At 39.1% G+C, this 20551-nt stretch overlaps 3 protein-coding genes across 3 annotated transcripts; all 3 read left to right on the top strand.

Annotated features, from left to right (window-relative positions):
• Positions 1–751: 751 nt before the first annotated feature.
• Positions 752–5157, top strand: LOC108571251. The gene is made up of 3 exons (XM_017933251.1): positions 752–758; positions 968–1480; positions 4487–5157. Exons 1-3 carry the CDS (start codon positions 752–754, stop codon positions 5155–5157), a joined length of 1191 nt encoding a protein of 396 aa, XP_017788740.1.
• Positions 5158–16163: 11006 nt separating this feature from the next.
• Positions 16164–17285, top strand: LOC108571250 (flocculation protein FLO11-like). The gene has a single exon (XM_017933250.1). The coding sequence runs from the start codon at positions 16164–16166 to the stop codon at positions 17283–17285; it is 1122 nt and encodes a 373-aa protein (XP_017788739.1).
• Positions 17286–19021: 1736 nt separating this feature from the next.
• On the top strand, positions 19022–19859 carry LOC108571249 (peritrophin-1-like). The gene is made up of 2 exons (XM_017933249.1): positions 19022–19028; positions 19285–19859. The coding sequence occupies exons 1-2, from the start codon at positions 19022–19024 to the stop codon at positions 19857–19859; spliced, it is 582 nt and encodes a 193-aa protein (XP_017788738.1).
• The last annotated feature ends 692 nt before the right edge of the window (positions 19860–20551 follow it).

The following is a 20551-nucleotide window of genomic DNA, read 5'->3' as shown; positions in this document are numbered from 1 at the left end:
CTGAGAAAATTCAGTGCCGGGCTATCTTCCCGTTCGACAGTTACGAGTAACTGTACCACAGATGGGTCTTCGTGTATCAGGAAACTGTAATACCGACCGAGATACAAGGTAGACCTTGCATCTTATGGGACTTTCTGTCCGACGTTTTAGGGCCGAGAACACCCTTACCAATATAATATAGAATAAGGTTACAAAATTAGTAGCGGTTGGAATTGGAATTAAACGTGACTATGAAATTACAAATAAAAAAGTAACGTAATTGTTTATTATCTGCTGTAGTATCACTCAAGCGAAAGATCCTTAAATGCGGTAAATACAATACCTACCCCGATTCGTATCGAAAGGTAAGAGCATCGCGCATTGCACATTTAAACGTTCCAATAAATTCGTTACTTTCGATATTCTATTTTGCAAATTCTTTAATAAAACAACACGTCAAATGTGATTTATTAGTATGTACCTACTAATAAATCTAAATACTGTATGCATTAGTATGTACATTAGTATGTACTTACAATTAATAAAACATCTCCACACGTTAATCAATTAATTCGAAAAGCCGATTTATCAATTTGTTTTCAAAGATAAACCAAATATTAGATGTCCATTTATTATCTACAGTCTTAGTTACAAGACAGAGATAATACTAAACGTATAAAAATCGAGCGGTTTAATTGAACAGTATCATTGGCGTAAACGATATTGACGTACGCGGTTCATTAAGTCTAGCAATTACCTGCATCTGTTCATAATGAAAGGTAAGCGAATCGAACTGTTTTCAATAATTACAAAAAAAAAGGACAAAGGAAAAGAAGTCGAAAAATAAAATATTACAATCGTTACAATATACCGTAATATCCGTTTAGAGTATTTACGGATTCTTCGAGGCAAACAAATTCAAATATAACGACAGATGGACATATTTCGATAGAATCGCAATAACGCGTTTTACCTTTGTCAATTTTAGGTCTCTACTTATTATCGCTGATTGCCGTTATCACGGTAACTGCAAGTGCTGCAGAAACCACGGCCAATCCCTGTATCCTTGTAGAAGGATGTCCATCGGAGAACAGTCTTAACAAGACCATTCATGTTCCTTACGAGGATAATTGTCACAAATTTTACAAATGCAACGCTCGATGTGGATATCTGATGGAGTGTCCACTGATACCAGGTACCACTGAGCGATTGGTCTTCAATCCAACTGCACAAGTTTGCGATTGGCCCGGCAGCGTGCCAGACGTAAAGTGCTCTGCTTCTGAACCATGTGTAGCACCTACACAAATTCAGGACTGTACATTTTTTAAACCATGCACAGCAGGCCTTTTCGAAAAGATGGCTCACGACACCGATTGTCACAACTTTTATCTGTGCACCGACGGACAAAAGATGCCTGTAACTTGTCCGAACGACGAGATTTTCAATGCGGAGAAAAAACAGTGCGAGAAGGCTAAATGTGGATCACAGTGCTACATAACTGGCAACTGCAATTAGCAGTCGACGGTGTAATTAAGGGAACATTCTGGTCTAGAATTAGGGAACATTCTGGTCTTTCAAACAAACCATCGAACCTTTTCGTATGGATTTTGGCACACATGTTTACCGACGTTTGAAGTTTACAAATTATTTTTTTAAAGGAGAAATAATAAAAATTACACGAGTTGTGTTTGTCTTAAGAAAGTTGAAAAGAAAAAAAAACTATGTTGCTGGTGTGCAAAGTAAAGTAGTATGTTGATTGGGACGAGTATGGCCATCGTGGGAACCACGAATAAACGAAAAATCTCGATAATTAAAATAACCACGGCACTTTGAACTTTCAGTATTGATTTTTTCGCACTTTTCTCAGTCTATAGCTTGCTAAAGAACTGTGAAAGAAAAATCAATATTTTTTTAAAAACCGAGGTTTCTGCGATAACGGCACATCTGTTGGAGACTCTGTCGAAATTTGAAGTGAATTGGTGTAACAGAACTTGAGATATCGGGCACACCATTTGAAAAAACGCGTTTAAAGTTTTACGATTGCAAGACTGCGAGCTCTTCGAACAGCTGTAACTTCGTCAATTTGACGAATTCGAACGAATCCTGTTGCAGGCGTATTTTCCAAGGCTTATACTTTAAGAGAGTTAGAGAAAGATCGATTTCTTTCAAACGTCTAGACCAGAATACTCCCTTAACTGTTATACCACATTTATTGTTACCGTTCAATCAACACTTACTGTTCATTTCAGAATGATCAATAAAGTGATAATTCCGTAAAGAGAATAAATACGTCTAAGTTAATTAACCATAGATCACTCTAGAGTTACCTTTTCCCTTTTTCTTCGTTACGTATGAAATGTACATAAGTATCAGAATTTTCGTTTCGAATAAAGTTGTTCGACATAATTTCGATTCGTTTCTATTACAATGTCGTATACAGGAGAAATAATGTTTCGTATGAGAAAGTACACGACCTGATATCTTTGTACAATTAAACGAAATGCATCGGTAGAAAAGCATGCTTAAACTGTAGGTTACTCCCAACATCCCAATATAACTTTTCACCTTATCTGAGTTGTATAATTACCGGTAACTATCGTGTCGTCGTGGTAGTGACAGGTAGTGCTCCGTCATCTGACACGCGACAATTCTTCAACGAGACAAGTGTATACATATATAATACGTACATATGTACCTGCATTCGTCGAGGATGAAATATCTGGAAAATTATCATATAAACGAGATGCAGTACGGATTTCACTTGAGCTCGGTGCTCCGGATATACAATTGGCAGTGAAAAGTGCGAATGAAGAAATGAACAGGTTGGTCGTTGCTTCACAGAAATATAAATATTCGATTGGTGAGAATAAGTTGAAATACGATCTTATCGAAGGTGCATTTTATTATACTGTAATTTGTAACAGTATCAGGTTATACCATCAGTTCTTGCCAAAAGTGAGAAATATTTGAATGAAAATCCAAGGAAATAATGATCTTACCTTTAAAAAAACAAAAAAATAGAAGAAAACTGTGGAAAGAGAAAGAGCTTACTTCTTTTCTTTTTTTTTTTTTTAAAGGTTCGTTGAAAATATCGATCTAAATTATAAAATTCGACAGGAAATTACGGGACGACCTGATGCGTTCATTAATTTCCAAATTTTGTCACGTTTCAACGATAAAAGTTTTCTGGGAAAAAGTCGCTGCAATCTAAATTGGAAGTACCCGAACAATCTAGAGATGAAGAGATTTTGGATAAATTTAATGGAAACTAGATGTAACTAAATGGTCACACGAAGTTAAAAGATTATTAATTACAAAGTAACGTTATCTGCGAATAATCATACATATGTAACGCGTAAAATCTGGTGTGAAAGAAATTACATGATAACTGTTAGAAACGGAAATATTAAACGTGGTACTTATAGTTTCTCGATGTACAAGCTATCCTTCGATAAACGTATCGTGTCGATCAAATTAATTGCGATTAAAATTCTCAACGACCAATAAGAAACGATACTTTTGAATAAGCCAATGTAAAACGATCGTTACTAACAACGATAAGATAATCAATAAAGGAATGATAATGCGAAGGAAAGTATAAAAGTCGATTCGCATTCGTTCACGCATATAAATTCAGTAATTACCTGTTCCTATTCAGAATGAAAGGTAAGTGAATCGAAATGTTTCAATAAATTAATCGCAACAAGGAAACAAGACAAAGAACGGAAAATAGAAGATAAAACGACTGACGGACAATAGGTTGAAATAATACGTAGACCAGATTGCGATGAAATTTTCCTAGATATAATAGAGTGTATTTGGCTTAATGGAAAAAGAGAAGAGAAGAAAAGGAAATAGTATCCACTTACATATGCACATCTAAAGGTTGGTCAGATACAGTTGGAAAAGCGTAATGTTTCGGTACGATTTTCAATCTTTCGAGAGATATTTCAAAGATACTTTCCACAGAAAAATCTTACAAACGTGCAGAAAGAAAAGTTTCAAATTCTAAAATAACGCGTTTTTAAGCAGGAGAAATCTAGCGGACGTTTGTTCGCAAAGATGATTCTTTGGTAATAAAATAGAAGAACGAAGAGAAGAAAACGAAACGATTAACAAGACAATCTAACGGCTATAACGATCGATCCTCGATCGAATGATAAATTCCGATATAATCGCATAGAGACATTTCGATAAATCGCAATATTGCATTTGATCTTTTTCCAAATTTCACATCTGTGTAGGTATTTGAAGATTCTCCAAGTTTCGTTACCAATCGAGCCATTTTTCTTCGAAAATACATCAACGATACGATCTTCGCATATTTTCAACCGATTTTTCCAAACAAAATTTCTCACAACTTACGTTGCCAGACAGTTTCTTCGTTGACATTGTAAAATTTCAAATAACAGAGCTGACTCGGTTCCTCCACCGAGCCGTTCAATAGGCTTCGTTCGATCGAACAATTCAAATATCGCGATACCTAACGTACCTCTCGAAATTTCAGATTTCTACGCATTATCGTTAATTGCCGCTGTCGCGGTAACGGCACGTGCTGCACAAGGTCTGGGCAAGTTCTGCGTCCCGGTACCAGAGTGCCCATTGGAGAACCACAAGAACTATACCATTCACGTGGCTGATCCGTCTGATTGTCACAAATTTTACAAATGCGACAGTGGATGCGGCTACTTGTTCGATTGTCCACTCGCAGAAATGCACCCCTCTGTACGTCTGGTCTTTAATCCAATATTACAAGTCTGTGATTGGCCTGAAAACGTGCCACCAGGAACGTGCTCTGGTACTACACCACCTTCACCAACACCATCTTCGTCTACACCACCTTCACCAACACCATCTTCGTCTACACCACCTTCACCAACACCATCTTCGTCTACACCACCTTCACCAACACCATCTTCGTCTACACCACCTTCACCAACACCATCTTCATCAATACCTCCTTGGGAAAATAGAAACTGTAATATACCTAAAGAATGCCCAAAGAGAGGTAACACATATATTGCTCATGAAAGCGATTGCCGGCGATATTACAGTTGTCAGAATGGAGTGAAGAGTCGTATAAGTAGCTCTTGTCTAAACGGTCATATTTTCAATGCGATCATATCAGCATGTGACGAAATTGCAAATACCGAGTGCTGCGTAACCGGCTTTTATTAGCACTTTCACAGCACACGGTGTAATTCGGAGGAAGAGGTTTTTTTTCCCCCCTATTGCAACGACAATACGTTCGCTGTTGTCGTTCTATTAACACTTACCGTTTATTTAGACAGAATGTGGGATTGTGAATAAAATGATGAGTTCTTTAAGAATATGTTACGTACTTTATTACGGTATCGCAATTATGTACGTTACAAAATTTGTAACTATCTAATAAAACACTGAATATTATAACACATCGAGTATCGTTTATTTATGATTTGAACAACGATAACGAGGAAGCTGATCGATTGGTTCGTTACGAACTCCTCGCAAATAAGTGTGCTTGTAATTCGAAATATTGATTTGTAACGATGGAAGAGGGAGGATTGAATTTGACGTTAAGCAGTCGACAAACTCGATATTTCGAATCATATATATTTTTGTAAATGGTTTATCGTATCTGGTACGAATTTAAAGGCTTACACATACAAGACCGGAAACAACAAGATTTCTATCAGACATCGTATACTTAGCTCACGAGCTAAGTCTTTTATCTTCGCAATCAGGACTTTTCGCTCCCCGAATTCCTGCTCATCCCTTCCGGTTTACGTTACGTCAATTGCTATTCAGAGACTCGACGACTGATTTTCACGGAACGAAAAGAACATTGGAAAACCCCTCTTAACGCCAACTTTTCTGTCACTCTAAAAAAATAAACAAAAGACCCGTGTTGGCTACCGTGATCTCTTAAAAATACCCATATACGTTTATACAAACATTTACATACATGTTAAATACTACTTACACGTTACAATCGATAAGATAAACCGTAAGACGGTATAAAAAAGAGATCTGCTTAACGCGGACAGTATTGGAGCGAATAGCTTTATACACACATTAGTTATCTGTTTCTTTCCATAATGAAAGGTAGGTGAATCGAAATGTTTTTCAATTATCAAATATTAGTTGCACACCGGCAAAACAGGACAAAGAAGAGAAAGTAGAAAAATAATACGGACAAAGAACAATCTAGTTAATATATGTGAGAAAATCCGTCCCGAAGACGGTGAAGCCAGGCTCAGCGCGCTCGGTGGGGACGACTCGCCTCTTTGGGTTTTTCCCTAGGCCTGTTCGCGTAGGGGTGGACAGGGATCGGCAGGAAGACGCGTCCTCACTCTTCACGAGACCCTCGAAGCACACTTTTTGCGAACGACGCTCAGATAACGCGTATATAGACTTTGAATAACATATACTATTGTAAAAACGTAGACACGTTCAATTAATTTCACGCCCACCCTACTCCGAGTCAGAGTACTTTCTGACATATAATCTAGTTGAAATAATACGTAGGCGAGTTACGATGGAACCTGCGGTTACCGAAATCAATTTACTCGAAAATACATATCTGCTTGGAGATTTTAAGGATTCTTCAAGACAAATTGTCGATTAAATGAAAAAAGTTCAAACATAACGACAGATGGACTTTTCGATAGAATCGCAATAACTCATTTTACCTTTGTCAATTTTAGGTCTCTACTTATTATCGTTGATTGTCGTTATCACGGTAACAGCAAGTGCTGTAGAAACCACGCTCAAGCCCTGTGTCATTGTACCAGGATGTCCATCGGAGAACAGTCCTGACTTTACCGTTCATGTTGTTTACAAGGACGATTGTCACAAATTTTACAAATGCAACGCTCGATGTGGATATCTGATGGACTGTCCACTGATACCAGGTACCACTGAGCGATTGGTCTTCAATCCATCTACCTGCCACTAAACCCACCCCTGCCACTAAACCCACCCCTGCCACTAAACCCACCCCTGCCACTAAACCCACCCCTGCCACTAAACCCACCCCTGCCACTAAACCCACCCCTGCCACTAAACCCACCCCTGCCACTAAACCCACCCCTGCCACTAAACCCACCCCTGCCACTAAACCCACCCCTGCCACTAAACCCACCCCTGCCACTAAACCCACCCCTGCCACTAAACCCACCCCTGCCACTAAACCCACCCCTGCCACTAAACCCACCCCTGCCACTAAACCCACCCCTGCCACTAAACCCACCCCTGCCACTAAACCCACCCCTGCCACTAAACCCACCCCTGCCACTAAACCCACCCCTGCCACTAAACCCACCCCTGCCACTAAACCCACCCCTGCCACTAAACCCACCCCTGCCACTAAACCCACCCCTGCCACTAAACCTCCACCTACCGCAATCGTGAACTGTGATATACCTAGAAAATGTCCACAAACAGGTATCACAAATATTGCTCATGAAAGCGATTGCCGGAAATATTATACTTGTCGCAACGGAGACAGGGATCCTAAAGCTAGCTCCTGTCGAGAAAACAATATCTTCAATCCGGTCACTACTACATGTGACGAAATTATAAATACAAAGTGCTATGTGACCGGCGGTTGTCATCCATAGATCAGTCTGTAATTAAGAGGAAGAAAGAGTACTGTTATCATTCTATATTAACAACTTACCGTTCCTTTCAGAATGTTCAATAAAAGGCACAAGTCCGTTAAGAAATTGTAGATAAGTCTAAGCTAATTAACCGTGTTTTTCCCTCTTTTTTCCGCATTACCTTTCGCATTACCTTTCTTCCAAACTGAATAATAAGGGGGGCACTCTGATTTCCATGGTAAAATTGCTTATTTTAATTGCATCGGTGAATTGCCGAGATTCTCCGGATTCGCGATTGTGTTACAGAAACTTGGTGGAACGTAGAAATGAACGATACCGTTCTGGTATAACGTGTATTCACAAATACAGTTTCGCTCAATTCGCTTTTAGAATTCGCTTTCGTCGGGAAAATCTCAACAGTTTGTTTGGTAAGCTTTTCTTGCCGCTGATAGTCGAATAAAACGAAGAAATCGTATCCAATCGTTCTTCTATTCTCTTTTAAACACCATCAGTTCAAGTGTAATCTTATTAAAACTGCCCCTCGCAATACTATCGTTTGTTACGAAATTATGTATATCGCGCTTCTATACCATCTAGTGTCCGAGTAACGTTGCAATTTCAACCGGAAGAAACTCGGCAATGTAGGTACTAGCGGAGCTTTCGTAAACAGATATCGGATAGATTTGAATGGAAAGCAGAAGCTTGTACATCTGAATCGTACCACACCACGTTTCGAACATTGTTACTCGCAACGTAATTATGCGTACGTAATGCGCGAAATGTGCAATCCTATGTGAAAGAAATTACGCGATAAAGAAAAAACTTTGATTAAAACCAGAGAAATTAAACGTGACATTGTAGTATGCTATGTTTCTTGACACAAGCTATCCTTGGATAAACGCACCTGTATCATCTGCCCACGACTAATTAGAATCAATTGTTATCAGAGTGTTCCATTGGAGCATAAAGTGGATTCTTTTGTTCTCGCGACGTAAAGCTCTAGGGGTAAGAATAACTGAACAGTAGCTCGCATGTAAAGCACGCGAATGAAGAAAAATAGAAATCGAACGATAAACGAATTTTCCACTCGTTGATACAACTATTTTTAACTTGCAAGTGTTCCTATTTAACCTACCAACCTAATCAACCTATTAGAGCGAGATTCTGTTAGCCCTACCCGTTCGTTCATTCTACTTCAAACAAAGATAACGAGGAGGCTGATTGATTCGATCGTTAATAATTCTCTGCAAATTAGGATGGTTATAATACGAGAAATAAACGGAAATGATAGAAAATATAAATATTCATTAGCGTCGATAAGATAAGTAGCAAGATAACGGTAATGTTTAGTGAGTTATAAAAGTAAGTTCTTCCGAATGAATCGCTTCAGTATCATTGACGCAGGTAGTATTGACGTGAACAGTTCTTCAAACTCATTAATTACCTGATTCTGTCCATAATGAAAGGTAGGTAAATCAAAATGTTTTCAATTATTAAATTATTTCGAGGATAATCCAATATACTATGAACCCTGCAGTTATCGATACCGATATACTGTAATGCTCTACTTGGAGTATTTAACCTTTTCTCCAGACAAATTGTCGATTAGACGAAAAAGAATTCATATGTAACGACGCGTTTCACCTTTGTCAATTTTAGGTCTCTACTTATTATCGTTGATTGCCGTTATCACGGTAACAGCAAATGCTGTAGAAACCACGCTCAAGCCCTGTGTCGTTGTACCAGGATGTCCAACGAAGAACAATGCTGACAATACCGTTCATGTTGCTTACCAGCCTGATTGTCACAAATTTTACAAATGCAACGCTCGATGTGGCTATCTGATGGACTGTCCACTGATACCAGGTAGCACCGAGCGATTGGTCTTCAATCCATCTATTCAAGTTTGCGATTGGCCCAGCAACGTGCCAGACGTAATGTGCCCCGTTATAAATTGCGACATACCCAGAGTATGCCCGGCAACTGGTAGCAAAAAGATAGCTAACGAGAAAAATTGTCGCGCGTTTTACCAATGTACAAACGGCGAGAAGAAATTTGTAGAGTGTGCAGAAGGTACTTTCAATCCAGAAACAGAATCGTGCAACGAAAATGCAGAATGCTACATAACCGCCGGTTGTGATCCATAGATTGTGTGTAATTAAGAGGAAGAAAGAGAGTTTTGTGTGCAGAGAAACTAACGTTTACCGTTGTCATTCTATTTAACACATACTGTTCGTTATAGAATGTTCGATAAAATGATAAACGTTCGAGAAAACAAATTTGTCCGATTGTAAGTTAATTAACCGTGTTTCGTTCGTTCTAGAGTTACATCTTGTACTTCTCTTTGTTACCGTGAAATGTACCGTTGGCACGATTTCGTACTTGCTAATAAAGTAATGAAAATTATCGATCCTAATCCTAATTTCAATCCTAATTCCGAGAGGCACTTTGTTTTCTATTGCAAACTCCCTGTAACGTATAGGGGTTGTATTTAGGGTACGTTTTCTCCGGGAAAATCTCAACGGTTTATTTGGTAATATTTTCTGGCTGCTGATTGCAGGTCAACCAACAATTCCTGATCATACAATGCGATGTATCTTCGTTTCGAATGTAGAATGAAAATGAGAAACTGTACTCTATCGCTTCATTCTCTATTACACATCATATGTTGAAGTATGATCTTCCCAAAACTGCATTTCATTGTGCTACGATGTAGTTCGAATTACGTTGCAAATATTAATTATATACATATACGTAATACGTAAAATCTCATGTGAGAGAAATAACGTGAAAAATATTAAAAACATAGATAAACGCATCTGTATAATGAAAGAATGAAATTATGTAGTTATTACCAGAATCTATCGTTAAAACATAAAGTATTTGCCCCAGTTGGGCAAACAATAGACGAAAAGTAAATCTCATCTTCCACTCGTATAGTCCTGGTTAATAAATTCTTTTTTACATGTAGGCGTCAATCAATCTATGAGAGTAATATTTCACCGTCCTCATTTATTATTGAAAATAGCAGAGAATATGAATATTCATTACCATCGATAAGATATATAATAAGATAACGAAAATGTTTAGTGAGGTATAAAAGTGGATTCTTCCGAACGAATCACTTCAGTATTGCTGACGGAAATAATATTGACGTGCATAGTCCTTTAAGTTCCAGCTGTTTTCCAAAATGAAAAGTAAGTAGCTCCAAATGTTCGACTATTTCTTTGTAATGAAAAAAGAAACAAAGAAAAGCTAGAAGAAATAAAAGGGCTGTCGGAGAATCTAGTAACCACGAAGAGTTAAAATAGTACGTAGGCAGATTACAAGGAAATGCCTATGACCATAAGACCAATTTATTTTCAAGTATATCTGGTTAGAGTATCTAAGGCTTCACCAAGATCGATCTCTGATTAAAATTAAAATTAAAATATACTCACAGAGGCATATTTCGATAAATCACGATGCTTATATATTTGTAACTTTCAGATATCTGTCTGCTATTCTTCATCGCTGTCACCATGACAACAGCACACATTCTATTTCCCACAAGCACAACCTGCGTTCCTCTATCAGAATGTCCACGGTACAACAGTCACACCCATACAGTGCACGTTCCTTACAAGGGTGATTGCCATAAATTTTACATTTGCAACTGGGGATGTGGAATCCCCGTTGAATGTCCACTAGAAACTAGCACAACACGTCTGGTCTTCAATCCAAAATTACAAGTTTGCGATTGGTCGTACAACGTTCCAAAAGGAACGTGTACGAATATATCAACAACTTCGACTACAGAACCTGTAACGTGGCCACCTCCGTCACCTACTACAGTAACTGTAACCAAGTCATCATCGTCGCCTACCACTAAACCTATAACAGAGTCATCATCGTCGCCTACTACAGAACCTGTAACAGTGCAATCATCGTCACCTACTACGGAACCTGTAACAGTGCCAGCATCGTCACCTACTACGGAACCTGTAACAGTGCCATCATCGCCAACTACTACAGAATCTGTAACAGTGCCATCATCTTCACCTACCACAGAACCTGTTACAGAGTCATCTTCGTCACCTACTACGGAACCTATAACAGTGCCATCATCGCCAACTACTACAGAATCTGTAACAGTGCCATCATCTTCCCCTACCACAGAACCTGTTACAGAGTCATCTTCGTTACCTACTACAGTAACTGTAACAGAGACATCATCACCAACAAGTTCAGAAACTGTTATAGAGTCATCATCGGTACCTACTACAGAACCTGTAACAGAGTCATCTTCGTCACCTGCTACAGTAACTGTAACAGAGACATCGTCGCCAACTACTACAGAATCTGTAACAGTGCCATCATCTTCCCCTACCACAGAACCTGTTACAGAGTCATCTTCGTTACCTACTACAGTAACTGTAACAGAGACATCATCACCAACAAGTTCAGAAACTGTTATAGAGTCATCATCGGTACCTACTACAGAACCTGTAACAGAGTCATCTTCGTCACCTGCTACAGTAACTGTAACAGAGACATCGTCGCCAACTACTACAGAATCTGTAACAGTGCCATCATCTTCCCCTACCACAGAACCTGTTACAGAGTCATCTTCGTTACCTACTACAGTAACTGTAACAGAGACATCATCACCAACAAGTTCAGAAACTGTTATAGAGTCATCATCGGTACCTACTACAGAACCTGTAACAGAGTCATCTTCGTCACCTGCTACAGTAACTGTAACAGAGACATCGTCGCCAACTACTACAGAATCTGTAACAGTGCCATCATCTTCCCCTACCACAGAACCTGTTACAGAGTCATCTTCGTCACCTACTACGGAACCTATAACAGTGCCATCATCGCCAACTACTACAGAATCTGTAACAGAGTCATCTTCGTCACCTACTACAGTAACTGTAACAGAGTCATCATCACCAACAAGTTCAGAAACTGTTACAGAGTCATCATCGGTACCTACTACAGAACCTGTAACAGAGTCATCTTCGTCACCTACTACGGAACCTGTAACAGTGCCATCATCTTCCCCTACCACAGAACCTGTTACAGAGTCATCTTCGTCACCTACTACAGTAACGGTAACAGAGACATCATCGCCAATTACTACAGAATCTGTAACAGTGCCATCATCTTCCCCTACCACAGAACCTGTTACAGAGTCATCTTCGTCACCTACTACAGTAACGGTAACAGAGACATCATCGCCAATTACTACAGAATCTGTAACAGTGCCATCATCTTCCCCTACCACAGAACCTGTTACAGAGTCATCTTCGTCACCTACTACAGTAACGGTAACAGAGACATCATCGCCAATTACTACAGAATCTGTAACAGTGCCATCATCTTCCCCTACCACAGAACCTGTTACAGAGTCATCTTCGTCACCTACTACAGTAACGGTAACAGAGACATCATCGCCAATTACTACAGAATCTGTAACAGTGCCATCATCTTCCCCTACCACAGAACCTGTTACAGAGTCATCTTCGTCACCTACTACAGTAACGGTAACAGAGACATCATCGCCAATTACTACAGAATCTGTAACAGTGCCATCATCTTCCCCTACCACAGAACCTGTTACAGAGTCATCTTCGTCACCTACTACAGTAACGGTAACAGAGACATCATCACCAACAAGTTCAGAAACTGTTACAGAGTCATCATCGGTACCTACTTCAGTAACTGTAACAGAGACATCATCACCAACAAGTTCAGAAACTGTTACAGAGCCATCATCGGTACCTACTACAGAACCTGTAACAGAGTCATCTTCGTCACCTACTACAGTAACTGTAACAGAGACATCATCGCCAATTACTACAGAATCTGTAACAGTGCCATCATCTTCACCTACCACAGAACCTGTTACAGAGTCATCTTCGTCACCTACTACAGAACCTGTAACAGAGTCATCATCGTCACCTACTACAGTAACTGTTACACAATCATCATCATGGCTTACTACAGAACCTGTAACAGAGTCATCATCGTCACCTACTACAGTAACTGTTACACAATCATCATCATGGCTTACTACAGAACCTGTAACAGAGTCATCATCGTCACCTACTACAGTAACTGTTACAGAATCATCATCATGGCTTACTACAGAACCTGTAACAGAGTCATCATCGTCACCTACTACAGTAACTGTTACAGAATCATCATCATGGCTTACTACAGAACCTGTAACAGAGTCATCATCGGTACCTACTACAGAACCTGTAACAGAATCATCAGCGTCAACAAGTTCAGAAACTGTAACAGAGTCATCATTATCATCTACTACAGAACCTACTACAAGAAATGTAACACAGATATTATCGTCATCACGCACTCCTACAATCCGGGGCTAATGTGTGTCGAAAGCTTTATTTTTAATCCGCACTCGGAATTATCTGGGCTTTCCAAAAGCGTGAACAGCGTAACGACGTACGGAAGCCTGTCATATATAGATGTTCCGATGAAGAAAATGGAATGGATCACATCTGCGATACTGTTATTCATTGTATCATTTTTTTCACACGTATCGTTCGCTTCAGCGGGATAAGGGATTATGGGTCATGTAATTTCGGAATATCGACGTGAAGTACAAAAATGGTCACTCCGTTACAAAAATTAGTCTACGTTTAACGCTTTCCGATGTTCATAGTCTTTCTCTTTCCTTGTTCTTATTATATACATATATACATATCTCAGAGCTGTTGCACTGGTAAAGTGGAGTAGACGTCACAAGGCATTCAGGAATTATAACATTTGTTCCTAAATCATTTCGTCACAGTTCAAACCAATTCTCTAATTTCATGCTGTATATCCAGCAAAGCATTACTTAAAGTTCAGTGTTATAAATTGCATAGTATTGTTATTTGTGCAAGTAGTTAAGCATAATGTGTGAAATGTGTATTCCTATATCTTCGCATTCGTATGCATTGTGAAACAAATTACGAGATACGTATTAAATAAATAGTAGTTATGCTTCTAAGTATATTACTGCAGTATTTGGGTATATGCTATTGTTTCGTCGGGGCAAGTGACACGTGTTACAAAATTTATATACTCGATGATAAAGTAATCATGACATCGTAAAACCGGACAGGCGTGACACATAGTGTAATCCAATCAGCAAAACATCAGTTTTAGTGAGATAAGAAGCTCGAGTCACGTTCATGACTGTACGAAGTCAATTTGGTATCCTTTTTTACATTACAGTATATTTAAAAATTGATAGAAACAGAAGAAGATAGATGCGTGTCTATATACCGATCCGATTACAGCCACCGATTGACCGCTAGAAACATCGGCTGTTCGAGGGTTCGTGTCTTTTGCTCGACGCTTGAGACTTAAGATTTTGGGGGGCTCGTATAAGACGCGCACGGCCCTGCGTCCCGCTAGATCAATCTACGTGTTTAATGTCACGATTTACGATCTCTATATAGCTCTTCCACCAAATGTAGTTATAGTTTAAAATCGATTTTAAAAGATATTCCTATCACAGTTTATTACGTTTGTTTTCGTTATCGTAAGAAAGTTCTAGATGGTCAAAAGAAGCACTTCTCCCAATTTGTAAAGTTCAATTTAATAAATACTCTTAACTTGTACGTTTTTTACAACAATTTATTCGTAATGTGATACAATACTCATTTGTTACGTAAAGTTCTTCTCATGTTCTATTGCTTACTATGTACAAGTTGACCGTAATTCGTGTTTTTCTGAAGTATCTTGTGCTACTGATCGCGATTATGCTTTTATTAACACGGCTTTCTTGTGATTGACCAGTAGTTGCGTGTTTGTTGTAGATGTTGCGTTTTTCTATTGGTGTGCGTGTGCGTGTGTGTAATATTAGGGATGTGTCTGGTACAGTGCATTCCGGGGGAAGGAAATTGTTGTTAAAAAGTACGATGTAAAAAAACCGAAAAACCATTTGCCCGCGCGTTCGGTCGTTGGGGTAGCCAATGCATGTTCGTTGTTGTCTCTGTTCGGTGGATCTGTTCAAGAGATGTTTACATGCGCCGATGTGAGTTCGGCAGAATTTTGAATTCTATGACGATAACGTTATAACATATGTGTTAACTATAAATGTTAAACAGGTATTTTATTACGACATTATTTGCTCTGAAAGTTGAAGAAGTGTTAAATATTCATTGCTATTGATAAGATAAATAATAAGATATAGATAATGCTTATTGCAGTATAAAAGTTGGTTGGTCGAAATCAAATACTTCAGTATCTGTTAGATATAAGTTTGACGCGCGTAATTCTTCAGATATAGTAATTGTCCACACTCACTCATAATGAAAAGTAAGTAAATCGAAATGTTTCAATACGTCCATCCTATAAAAAGGAAAATTTCCCCCCAAAAAAAGAAAGAGTAGAAAAGAAACGGCTGACGGAAAAACCAGTAATTATAACAGGTTAAAGCACTACATAGGTGGATTTATTTTCAAATATATCTACGTAGTATATTTGAAGCTGTTACAAGATTGATCGTACGTTAAATAGAAAAAAGAAAATATGGTCAGAATAATTCTAACTTTGTAAATTTCAGATTATTATTTATTACTGATTGCTGTTACTATGGCTGTGGCGTGTGTCGCACAACTTAGGCTTGAAGGCTGCCACAAAATTCCAGAGTGCAATTCGAACACTGCATTTAATGTACCAAACAAGAATGATTGTCACAGCTTTTACAAGTGTTCCTTTGGATGTGGATATCTAATGTATTGTTCACTTGAATTAAGTAATTCTTCCTCTAAGCGTTTGGTCTACAATCCACAATTACAAGTCTGCGATTGGCCAGCCCACGTGGATAACGGAGGGTGCCCGGCACAAGCTGTGACACAGTCACCGGTAACAACGACTACGGAACCTGCGAATTCGCCATCTACGCCAGCAAGTTCACAACCTGCCACGCAGTCATCATCGTCATCTACTACGAATCTTGTAACAGAATCATTATCGTGGATTACTACAGAGTCGTCGTCGTCGCCTACCACTAAACCTGTAACAGAGTCATCATCGTGGCCTACTACAGAACCTGTAACAGAGTCATCGTCGACACCTACCACAGAACCTGTTACAGAGTCATCATCGTGGCCTACCACAAAACCTGTAACAGAGTCATCGTCGACACCTACCACAGAACCTGTAACAGAGTCATCGTCGTCGCCTACCACTAAACCTGTAACAGAGTCATCATCGACACCTACCACAGAACCTGTTACAGAGTCATCATCGTGGCCTACCACAAAACCTGTAACAGAGTCATCGTCGACACCTACCACAGAACCTGTAACAGAGTCATCGTCGACACCTACCACAGAACCTGTAACAGAGTCATCGTCGACACCTACCACAGAACCTGTAACAGAGTCATCGTCGACACCTACCACAGAACCTGTTACAGAATCATCGTCGTCGTCTACTACAGAAGAGATATGTTCAAGTAGTACAGAACCTGTAACAGATTCTTCATCATCGTCACCTATACCTACAATCCCTGATATAACGTCAGAATGCCCAAAGGAAGGAAGGAAAAATATAGCTCACGAAAGTAACTGTCATCTATATTATAAATGTGATTATGGAGAGAAGGCGCTTTATAAATGTTACGAAGGGTTAATTTTTAATCCATACGTCGAAGCGTGTGACTCACGGCAAAATGTAGACTGCATAGTAACCGGTGGTGACACGTTATAAATACCGTAATAAAACGGAAGGAGGAGAGCTTCGATTGCAATGTTACTATTATTTCTTACATCATTGTATTATCAATTACCATCCGCATAAACATAATGAAAAATTGTCTCATTAAAACGATCTGTTCCTTACAGAAATGACTGTTTATGCTGATTAAACGTTTCACAATTATTCTACTGTCACTTTTTTCCTCTTCCTTGTTACGTATGTACATATTATCTCAATGTTGTTGTTATAGCAAACTGGAATGCACGTTACAACATTTGAACTAGCAATTAAAATTCTTAAAAAAAAAAGTCTGATACACGAGGTGTCGGTCATTTGAAATTACAACTATTTCAATTCGCTAAAGATTACTATTAAACCTATCACCAAGCAATCGTATTATCCCTATTTTAATCCTAATCGTAGAAGATACTTTGTTCTTCGCGGAGAATCAAAGTGAAACATTTCTTTCCCTTTCCTTTCCTTTGTCGACGAATTGCTGAGATTCTTCCGGTATATATCCAACTATTATATAAATAACATATATCTATATCTAATATTTTTTAGTAAACGATATAGAATGTGATCCACGTAACGTGATCACCTTAGATTATTCTGTTGTTAGTGAATCGATCGACATTTTCTTTTGTTCCAAAGATACCTTCAAGACGATTATAGTAGATTTTTGATCAGTCGGTAAAACGATTCCGATAAAATGTAGAACTTTTAATAACCGTCACTGACGGGCAGAATTTCGTCGTCTGATGCGGCAGAAATCCTGCGCATTCTGTAACGAAACAGAGAAAGAAGCATATGGAGAAATTGTCTCGTGAGCGACGAATAATGTACAGAGTTCGCTTCGATTGATCGACCGTGGAAAGTATTACAGAATGCAAGAATGGACAGTTGGATTGTAGCTCGATGAATATATAAATATTCCATTGACGTGAATAGATTGAACTGCACTTAATTACGCGTATTGCAATTGATAATTTCGAAATTTTCTTTCGTTTACGCGGTATAGCGTGAAAAAGTGGAAGCATTTATCTCTGATTCGTTTCCGATTCTACTTCCGATCAAAGGACCGCTTAAATTTCATTATTAGTTGCAAATTTCTGACGGTAATTGTACGGAATTGTTAAGTAACACGTGAAATGTAAATTCTCGCGTTTCTGTACACACTGTGAAAGAGGTTACGAAATAAATATAAAAAGGGAAAAAAAAGAAACGGAGATACGTGTTTGATTATACTTAGCTTATGTCTGAACACACGTCATCGCTTCATAAGCGCACGTGTACCATCTGTAATGACTTATTAAAATGAATCTTTATCAGGCAATACGATCGAAACTTAACGACGATTGCTTTCGTTATCGCAGGTAAGTTGGAGGTGGGCGGAAAAAGAAGAAAAAGAAGAAAAAAGAATACTCCGTCTGATACGCGAGAAATAGAAGTGAAAAGAAATTGCATTTCGCAATCATTTCCTTATCTCTAATAAATATCTTTGACCTCTACGTATTAACCGAATGTATTAGAGAGATAGTTTCCCACCCCCTTTTATGTACCTTAAAATCGAAGAGATAAATATTCGTTAATGCCGATAAGATAATTAATAAAGATAACGTTAGTGTTTAGTGAAGTATAAAAGTGGGCTCTTTCGAAGAAATTGTGTCAGTATCTCTGAGGCATAGTAATTGTAACTCGTGTATATAGTTGTTTGAATACAGTAATTACCTGCTCCGCCGTTCACAATGAATCGTAAGTAACAGAAAATTCTTTCTCCGTCGTTTCTCTCTAACAAGGAAAGTACCTACGAAAAATCGAATGAAAATTAAACGATTCACAGACGATATACGCTAATTGTAACGAATATACGATCGGCAAATGTTAATTTATTCTCAATTATATCCACTTAAATGTACGATATCTCCCGCAAAGATCGTCCGTCCTGAAACGATCCTGGCATATTTCGATAAATCCGTGATAAATGTGTATCTACCTTGGCGAATTTCAGATTTCTTAGTATTATCGCTGATTGCCGTTACCGTGGCGTTGGCAAGTGGTTTCCCCTCGACCGAAGAACTCTGCGTCCCCCTGCCGTCTTGTCCGCCGAAGAACAACGTCGAATATACCGTTCATGTACCACACGAGGGCGATTGTTACAAATTCTACAAATGCGACAACGGTTGCGGATACCTGATGGAATGTCCGTTCGCGGTAGGACACTCCGAACGTCTCATGTTCAACGTGGAATTGGAGATCTGCGATTGGGCGGTGAACGTGCCGAACAGATCATGCTCGAGAAACGACGGAAGAGGTTTGGTACCAGTTGTCGCAGACTCTTTATCGTCCACATCGTCGGCTCCCTACGATTTAAGAGCGTTGGTCAAAGAATGTCCAAGCACCGGTACAATATACATATCCCACGAGACCGACTGCCACGAATACTACGAGTGCGACAACGGCGAGAAGAAGCTTCATCACTGTAACGAGAACTTGATCTTCAATCCGTACGTCGAAGCGTGTGACTACCCCTCGTCTGTAGACTGCATAACCACCGGCTACGTCACAGGACCACCGGCTCAGTAAAGAAGCGGGGAAAGGGGGATGATTTCCGTTTACAGTGATACTATTTACTTATTATAATCCTTCTACCCTGTCATTTAGCGTTTGCTCAAGCTGAACGAAAGATTCTCGATCGGTTCGAAACGCTTTATGATCATTCTAGACTTACTTTCATCTATTTTCACGTTACACATGTATGTATCACAATGTTGCTGTAATAAGAAATTCGAATGCACGTTACAAAATTTTAATCGGCAATAAAAACACTCGAAAACTGTATTACACCAGGTATCGTTTATTCAGAATACGAATCCTTCCGACGTGCAATTGCGTTAACCTCTTCTTTGTTTTTTTGGTACGTGAAATTATTCTCGTTCAGTTTGACAAAGCTGCTTAAAAGGAGGGAGAAACGAAACATAGCGTGGGCAGCTTGTAAGTGGGGGGGAAAACGTGCAATACTATTTTACTGGACATCGTTGTGGTATTTGTCAATTATGTCCATCACGTGCGACAAAGTCGAACGTCGATTCACGAGGCAAGCTTTCAACCAGCTCTCCGGAATATCGACCGTCTTCCTGTTTCCTTTCCGAGCCTAATCTTAAGCGGCTTTTTTCGCAATCTCCGGAACGGACGTTCTTACGACCGATACGTTTAAATAATATTAGAAATATTGGGATACTCGATATCGAAGACTATGTTCCAGTCTCTATCCAATC

Source organism: Habropoda laboriosa, unplaced genomic scaffold (genome assembly GCF_001263275.1).
Source record: "Habropoda laboriosa isolate 0110345459 unplaced genomic scaffold, ASM126327v1 scaffold57, whole genome shotgun sequence".
NCBI lineage: Eukaryota > Metazoa > Arthropoda > Insecta > Hymenoptera > Apidae > Habropoda > Habropoda laboriosa.
Note: the sequence above shows the minus strand (reverse complement) of the source record. Positions and strands in the feature narration are given on the sequence as shown.